Raw genomic sequence first — 8,968 nt, 5'->3', positions numbered from 1 at the left:
GCTCACCTATCCGTCCTTGATAGTTCTAAGGCATCTGTTGTTGGTAAGACCTAGAGTATCCAAGAACTGATAATCGGGCATAGTAACTGGTAACACTAGTTTTCTTTCATTGAATGGTAGCTTCGTAAAACTTGTGACTTCCTCCAATGTCGGTACCAGCTCACGGTTGGCAAATTTGAACACCACTTTAGCTGGATCCTAAAATTCTATCAATAGGAGAGTGAGCACTCTGTCTGCTTGGATGTTCATCAGTGCGGTTAATTCCGCTAGGTGCGTCAGAACTTCGTCTCTATGTTCCGGATGAATATTCTTCCACCACTGTTTCAGCTTATGTGGTGCTCCCATTACCATGCTAATGTCAGGGATTTTCTGGTTGATTTTCATTTTCTACCGTGGGTAGAAGAAAAATATTTGGGTAAGTGTTTTCTTCAAATTCATAAGTGTCTTGTCATGTTTTTTTGTCTTTCCACAGAAATTATGTCATTGGGTGCATAACCCGTTGACATCAGGGTGGCTTCCCTAATTGTTTGTTGGTGCTAGGGACCAACTCACCTAAGGTTTTTGCAGTATGACCTATTTTACTAGAGATGGGTGTTTTCTACTTTTGAATTTGACTGAGAACTGCAAGAAGTATGTTAGTTGACCCGACAAAGTCATTCTCTGAAACTAAAGAGTTTTGAAAAGATGGTTTGGAGGGGTGTAAAAGTCAACCCTCGCGTGCCATTGTGTGTGATAGTGTACAACCAAGCCATGATTGGAAGAGATGTGATGATAGGGTATATAAAGTAGTAACAAACAAGGGTGTGGCAGCAATAAGCAAGGGGATCATAGAGGTCAAATAATTGTAAAGAGCAAATAAGACACATAAGCATGTAATTGCAATTTTGATCATAATCAAAGCAATGTACAAACAAATCTAAAAGTCAAATTAGTCTAAATCTTCTAAGGTTAGAACCTAAGTGTATCACCAGCAGAGTCGCCATGTTATTGTGCACTAGTCAAGATAGGATTCAACTTGTGATTTTTCTGTTATTGATGAAAGAGAGTCGCCACTTAATATTTAAAGGTATACTAAGGTACCTATTCAATTACTAATTCATATTCTTTATTGGTCTACTAACCAGTGAGATTACGGTTAAGGGTTCTTGTTCTTATAAGGAGAAGGTGTTAGGCACCCCTTAGAATCTACCTGAGGTAGATCCATAGGATTTAGACTAAGTTTAGGATCAATTATTTATAAAAATGCTTTGATTAGTGATAAGGAGTGCTGCTTACTGTATACCTAAGCATGTTATTGATAAAAGGATATGAGATCCTAAAGGGATACGAGTTTATGAAGAAGTTCATGAGACATATTGAAAGAGTCTTGAAATTAGTTTCTAAGTGGTATTTACATCCTTATAAAAGAGATGAAGTTATGAAAAACTTTAATATGGAGGATGGTTATTTATATAACTCAAAAGGATATTTATGTTAGAAGGAGGGCCTAAAATTACCTTAGATTTGGAGGATTTTCTAAGAAGAGGTTATTTGCCAAAAATTTCTTAAGGGCAAGAGTTCTTGAAGTTCTGATTTTCTTTTGAAAATGAAGCTAGGATCTGTTTTACCCTTATGAAATAGAGCTGCTATTTTACTAAGTTCTAGGCTTTAAAAAATCTTTTTAGGAAAAGAAAAGATGAGTCAAAGCATAATAATTTGTGAGCAAATTATAATTAGCGAATTAAGGATCTATTACTAACTAATCTCCTTTTCTAAATCCTATATTGTTTAAGGCTTGCCTAAGTTTACATGATATTAAAGCATAAATGAAAAGCACGTGATCTAATATATGAGTGTTATATACATGAGATATAAAACAACATCAAAGACATAATAAATACAACTAACATTAATTTAAACTAACAGAAACAATAAACTATACTAACGAGATAATAAGTAATGATAAAGAGTTGAGTGAAAGAGGACTGGACGCTTTGATTGGACCTCAAGAAGGTAGGTCCAACAGTGAAGAGACACAAATACAGCTGATTTTTGGCTCCCCAACAGAACGCAATAAGGCTGGAATCGGGCCTGAGTTCATCAGGAATGTAGAGGCCCAAACAGATGTACATGTCAAAATGTAAGAAGGTCATTAGACACATATTCAATATATTTAGCATATTCTAACTACATATCATTCTTTGATGTACATGACAAATACACAAACAAATAATTAAACCAAGAATAATATTACTATGGTAGGGGAAATTATATATTAATGTGATGCCTTTACTTTGCAAATATTTCATATTTGAAACCTTTCATTGTCATTAAATGTCAAACCTTTAAAGAACTAAATACGTGAATGAATAAAGAGCTAAGGAGGGATCCCCACTTAAGGTCGATGCTCCCATTGGTTCCCCCGACACTTCAAAGTTCCCAAGAGACTCAAGGCCCAGGGCAATGCTTGTGCTGGGGAGGACAACCCAACCTAAAGTCGAACTCCGCTCCCAAATACCCTTAATCTTTGATGACATGTTTTTCTTACGGGTTTAAGTTCCAATGAGGCCCTTCCAATGCAAACTAAGTATTAAGGTATTATTTACCGCAAAATATATGCTTTCCTCTTAATGAAACTAATATAAGAGAATACAGATTACTTTTAATACTATACACACATATCAAGGAAACCTAAAGGGGGGCTGATTTTAGAATACATATAGATGCGAAAAGAGGATTCATAATCATACTATTGCAGGAATGAATCATTAAGGCACAACATATTCAAAAAGATATTAATAACATTATTTGGCACCTTAAAAATCAACAATGCAGATTCATACCAACAATCATAATCAGCCATTAATACAGAGAGGTTATCAAGGTCATGGGATTAAACTCTCCTTATGACTAAAAATTCACAGGTTCAAATATGGGACTCCTAAGGTCTCAATAGAGCCAGGTTTCTAACAGTATTAGCAATCAATGTGTTCAAACAATATCAACAAATTTACTTCATAAGGTTTGAGATTCAACTTCAATTTCAGGTTAATAATAAGGTGGAGGACTGAGCATTACTCAAGATAGAACATGGTATTACAGAGTTAAGCAAGAAGCTAGCAACATTCAGTCAATTGTTCATAGGCAAAGTAAATGAGGTACTGATCTCACATAGGTACAGGAACTTTACACATTGCATAACCAAATTGAACATGTCAATGAAGAAAGAAAATGGAAGTATTGCATCAAACAAGTTCCATTCAAATATAAGTCTAGCTTAGCATGTAAGTATAAAGTGACCATGATACAGTTCCTAAATTATCAATTGATTATAACAACATGTCTAAATGGTACTCTCATGGAAGATAAGTTAATGATAGGTGCATGTAAACTTTACAAAATCAACAGGGGCTCAAAAGATCAAGGACAAAGATGTACTGCAAAAATTTTGAATTACACATGTATGTGAAGATCTCGACTCATTATGGGACAAACAAACTTAGTTATGCATCAATTACTAGTTGACTTTATCCAAGCAAAATCATGACTTACACTAAGGGGAAGATAGCTTAATCTTAACAAAATATATATAACAAAAAGGTTCAGGAGAAGGAGACAGTTTGATGCAAATAAGATAGCTTCCTATAAATGTATACAACAGCTGAGTATGATCATGAAAAGGTCATAGTAATAGCCCAGAAATTTCTCTCATAATTAGTAGATATAGAGACGAAGAACATCTAAACACTTGAATTCTTTCAACTTAGTTAGGTGATATGGACTCGTTAAACTTTTAGATGTATACCAATTAAGATTACAAAATAATGAACCTAATCATAATGCAAATAGGATGCAGGGAATAATATGCAGAAGTGAATATCACAATAGTATCATTAGTGAAGAGGAAAGATAAACATGATTGGTTTAACAATAATAATAATCAAACAGAGTTAGACTATAGTGGTAACTTAGAAACAGTTTAACAAATATAGGCAGAAAGGAAAGTATTTAGACATTTTAAGTTCAAACTTAAGGTTAAGAAACAGGGGATTATAAGTTATCTTAGTTCAGGTTTCATTTCAATCATAACTATTAGGTAGTAAACTGATCTTCCAAAACTCACAAAATTACAGAAGTGCAATAAGATAGAGATAAGTTTACTGCAAGTCGCTGAGAACTATAAAGTTTATATTGAATATAAACATATAAGAATTCAGGCATGGAGACTGTAGGAAAACCCAGAACAATGATCAACAATTATCAATGACTTAATTGATTATCAATTTAATGAATCATAACAGAACAAGCCTGTGGGCGAGATCACAATTGCCCGAATCCATATGCCTTTGTTATTTACAGCTCCATCGAAGAACATTTTCCAGGCATTGATGTTTCCTAGAATCACTTCAACCGAGTTTACTTCCTCGTCAGGAAAATAAGTGCTTAATGGTTGGTATTCATCATTAACCGGGTTCTCAACTAGATGATCCGCCAAGGCTTGAGCTTTCATCACCGTGCAAGTGAATAGATAATGTCAAACTCTGTGAGCAAGAACTGCCATTTTGCTAACCTTCCAGTGGGCAATGGCTTTTGGAATATATATACTTCAAAGGGTCCATCTTGTTTATGAGATACGCTATGTAAGCCAACAAGTAATGTCTGAGCTTTTGGGCGACCCAAGTTAAGGAGTAACAAGATCTTCCCAACAAAGTGTACTTGGCTTTATTACTGGTGAAATTCTTTCTCAGATAATATATGGCTTATTCTCTCTTCCCGGTTATATCGTGTCGCCCCAGACACAAACAAAAAAATTTTCCAGGATTGTTAGATACATGAACAAAGGTCTTCCTGGCTCATGTGGAACCAACACTCGTGGATTTGACAGATATTATTTGATTTTATCGAAAGCTTCTTGACGCTCATCTATCAATTTAATTGATGCGCCTTTCTTCAACGGCTTGAATATGGGCTCACAAGTGGTGGTAAGCTGAGCGATGAATCTGCTAATGTAATTCACCCTCCCTAATAGACTCATAGACTCTTTATTTCTCTTGGAGGTGATAAATTCCGAATAGACTTTATCTTTGTTGAATCTAATTCGATGCTCCTCCGATTGTCTATAATCCCAAGAGTTTCCCAGACGGAACTCCGAATGCACATTTAGCTGGGTTTAGTTTCAAGTCGTACTTGCGTAGACGCTCAAAGAACTTCCTCATATCTCGCACATGGTCTTCTTGCATTCTAGATTTAATGATCACATCATCCATATATACCTCAATCTCCTGATGCATCATGTCATGGAAGATGGCAGTCATAGCTCTCATAGAAGCTGCCCCGGTATTTTTTAGATCAAATGGCATGACCCTGTAACAGTAGGTGCCCCAAGGTGTGGTAAAATTAGTCTTTTTTGCATCTTCTTCATCCATCAGAACTTGGTGATACCCGACATAACAATCCACGAAAAATGGTATCTCACGTTTAGCATAGTTGTCAACAAGAATATGGATATTTGGCAATGGAAAGTTATCCTTGGGACTCGCCTTGTTCAAATCCCGATAATCAACACAAACTCGGGGTTTTCATCTTTCTTTGGCAATGATACCACATTATCCAACTATCTGGTGTATTGAACCACTCGGATCACACCAATTTTCAGTTGTTTAGTGACTTCTTCCTTGATCTTATTACTGATGTCAGTTTTGAGCTTTCTTTGTTTCTATTGGATGGGCGGGTAACCAGGGTAGGTAGGCAATTTATGTACTACAAAATCAACACTCAACCCTAGCATATCATCATAAGACCATGCAAACACGTCTTTGAATTCAAACAAAAGTTGGATCAAGGGATCTCTATTTCTCTCATCAGCGTGAATGTTTATCATGGTTTCTCGGATCTCTTCTGAATTGACCAAATTAACTGGCTCAATTTCGTTTAAGTTTGGCTTTGGCTTAGGCTTATTGTCAAATTGCTCCAATTCTCGATTTATTTCCCTAAAAGCCTCATCTTCATCATATTCTAGTTCTTTATTTATTATTTTAAAGTTAGACAACATTTTGGGATCTAAGCATGAAGTCCACAAGCATGTCATGTTATTTAAATCCGCTTTATTTGAATTGAAAATAAAAAGAAAAGAAAAATAGCAAAATCAAAACAAAGGAAAAGAGACATCTATGAACGATAAAATATTGATTCTATTTCATTGAATTGAAAGATAAGAGGGTTTACATCAGAATTAAAAGGCAATAAAGTAAAACATTCGAGTTACACCCTGAAATAACTCGTAATGTAGAAAAATGGCAAGACTGAACTACCGGGATTCCTGCCTGAAGGGGAACGGGGTAACATTCTAGTTTTGGAGTTTGAAATCTGATCTCATATATTGCACCTCGGTACGGCTCGTGCATTCCTCTGGCTGGACCATGTTGGAATCATATAGCATTTGTTTCAAAGCTCCACATATATCATTAATTTCCTCAGCCATGAAGGTCGCTTCTTCTTCCTCCACATACTTTTTCTTGATAAACGATTGGGCGAGATGTGGAATGGGATGGGACAGGACCCACTTGTTTTCTTCGCGGTTGTTAGCCCATGTTCTGATGGCCTTTGTATCTTGGAAACCTAACCCAATAAACTTCTCATTTACGACCGGAGAAATGGGTTTAGTAATGCCCTGCAAAGATGCTCTGAGCCCCTTTCCAGGCTTGTACCCATTTCTGATTATTTGGGTGGCAACCATGATTGAAGCATTAGACAAGAAAGGTTGAGGTAATGGGTCCCCTTCTTCAAATTGGGCAACGACCACAATTTCAAAAGCTTGATACACAATGTGCTCACTACTTTCCCTGGCTTCAAGACACAGGACTGAGGGGTTCTGGTAAATAGATTGCTCGTCTTCTCCATGGAGAACGATCTCTTGATTATCATACTCAAATTTGACCATCTGGTAGAGAGTGGAAGGAACAACTCCGGCGGCATAAATCCATGGTCTACCAAGAAGGAAATTATACGAGGTTTCCATGTCCAAGACTTGAAAGGTCATCTCAAAGTCCACGGGGCCAATTGTTATGATTAGATCGATTTCTCCGATTGTGTCTCTCTTGACCCTATCAAAGGCTCGTACACAGACATTATTGGCTGGAATTCTTTCTATACCGATTTCCATTCTCTGGAGCGTTGAGAGAGGATAAATATCTACTTCAGACCCGCCATCAAGCATGACCCTTTTCATATAGTAGCCCTCATATTTAACAGTCAGGTGGAGGTCTTTGTTGTGGACAGCTTCCTCTGCAGGCAAATAATCACGGGTGAATGATATCGTATTGACCTCAAAAAATCTTTCGGCCATCATTTCCAATTGTTCGATAGTATTTTAAACTAGGACATAGATTCATTCAAAGTTTTAAGGAGAACTTTTTGGTGTTCATATAAACTCAACAACAAAGATAGGAGTGAGTCTTCCGGAGTTGGGTGACTATTGAGTACTTTTGAAGTTTTCATCTTCTTAAAGAACTCCTCCGTTTCTTCATTGCTCACATGTTTCTTAAATGGCATCTGTTTGTCCCTGTTCTATTTGGATTTCCTTAGCTCATCCGAGGTATAGTACCTCCCAGACCGAGTCATCTCATTCACTTACCCCATAATTTCTTTTCCCTCATAAGTAACCACAATTTTGTTGTAGTTCCAGTGGACTATAGTGGGATCTTTCATAGAACTCTGTGGTGCGGGACTGATAACCACGAGCTTAGTTAGCCTTGGTGAAATTACCGCCCCCCGCACAACCTATGTCCCCTTCGGTACATACAACCTTGGCACATTCGATGTAGCTTTCCTTTCATCAAACTTCTTTGGAGTGTTGAGGACAAGTTGTTTTTTTCTCGGGGCCTTAGGAACATAAAGAACCAAATTCTTGGCAGGTGCCGGCCCAAATTTTGTTTCAACGGCCTTAAGAACTAGAGCTACTTTCTTTTCGGTTTTGGACGGTTTTGCTGCTACTTTATATCTTTCTTCTGAACTAGCGATGGCAACAATGGCCTTCATTGCTGGGTCAAAGTCTTTGCCATCACAGATCATACTGATAACTAGACTATTATTATGAGCAGGCAATGGATTATCGGTCATATTAGGGACCTCCTCATCCCTCAGCACAATTCTTTTTGTTGCGATCAAGTCTTCGGTCGCCCTCTTGAAGGTCCAACAATCTTCTATATCATGGCCTACTACCCTTTAATGGTATGCACATCCGGTATCAACCTTGTATCTTGGAGGTTTGGTATTTTGCCGATTGGAGCAACATGTTGCAATAAACCTAGTTGGATTAACTTTTGGAGCAAATTGGAGTAAGATTCACCAATGAGGGTGAAATTGTTTCTTCTGGGAGGCTCTCGGGGGCGTGGATAATATTGGGGTGTTTTTTGTGGTGGGCAAGGACTATATAGAGCTTGGTAAGGATTGTTATTTCTTGGAGGTGGAGCTTTGCTTTGGTTGTAGTTTTGCTGGGGCTGTGTGTGGGGTTGTGCATTCATCACCGTATATGGAGGCAATGCCACGTCGTATGTAGCGTCATGGTGTGGGTAATAATGTTGTGGGGTTTTCAGTGCCATACAAGAGTAGTTAAATGATCAGCGAGACCCCCTTGAACTCAAAGCCATCATGGCTCTCTCTTCTCTCTTTTTGCGATTGGCCAGATCCCTTGAGCCATTCTGGATGGCTTGTGATGTAGATTTAAGGGCAGCTTGACTCAATATCTGTCCTGTTATCAACCCGTTCTCAACCATTTCCCCGATATTTATGGCTTCAGCAGATGGTTTTCCTATGGCGTACATCATGTTCTAGAAATAACAGCCTCTTAGGCTTGCAAGAAAATTGTGACCATTTCTATCTCATCCATCGGTGGCTTCACACGGACGGCCTGCTCGCGCCACTTAACAGCATACGCACGAAATGTTTCTGTCGATTTCTTCTTTAGATTAGATAGATAATTTCTATCTGG

The 8,968-nt window shown here is 37.7% G+C and overlaps 1 protein-coding gene across 1 annotated transcript; it reads right to left on the bottom strand.

Moving 5' to 3' along the window:
* Nucleotides 1-5,096: 5,096 nt before the first annotated feature.
* Nucleotides 5,097-7,324, bottom strand: LOC138872911 (uncharacterized). The gene is made up of 3 exons (XM_070151331.1): nt 6,373-7,324; nt 5,781-6,000; nt 5,097-5,343 (listed from the first exon to the last, which is right to left on the bottom strand). The coding sequence occupies exons 1-3, from the start codon at nt 7,322-7,324 to the stop codon at nt 5,097-5,099; spliced, it is 1,419 nt and encodes a 472-aa protein (XP_070007432.1).
* Between the last annotated feature and the right edge of the window lie 1,644 nt (nt 7,325-8,968).

This window comes from Nicotiana sylvestris, chromosome 7 (assembly GCF_000393655.2).
Source record: "Nicotiana sylvestris chromosome 7, ASM39365v2, whole genome shotgun sequence".
In the NCBI taxonomy this organism is placed as follows: domain Eukaryota; kingdom Viridiplantae; phylum Streptophyta; class Magnoliopsida; order Solanales; family Solanaceae; genus Nicotiana; species Nicotiana sylvestris.
Note: the sequence above shows the minus strand (reverse complement) of the source record. Positions and strands in the feature narration are given on the sequence as shown.

Excerpts from the sequence above, each read along its gene's own strand:
- LOC138872911 (XM_070151331.1), bottom strand. The coding sequence starts at position 7,324 with ATGGCCGAAAGATTTTTTGAGGTCAATACGATATCATTCACCCGTGAT. Across the intron at positions 6,001-6,372 it reads GCCAGAGGAATGCACGAGCC|AACTAGAATATGATGAAGAT; the intron begins GTACCGAGGTGC and ends TAATAAATAAAG. Across the intron at positions 5,344-5,780 it reads TTCAAAGACGTGTTTGCATG|GGTCATGCCATTTGATCTAA; the intron begins GTCTTATGATGA and ends CTACTGTTACAG.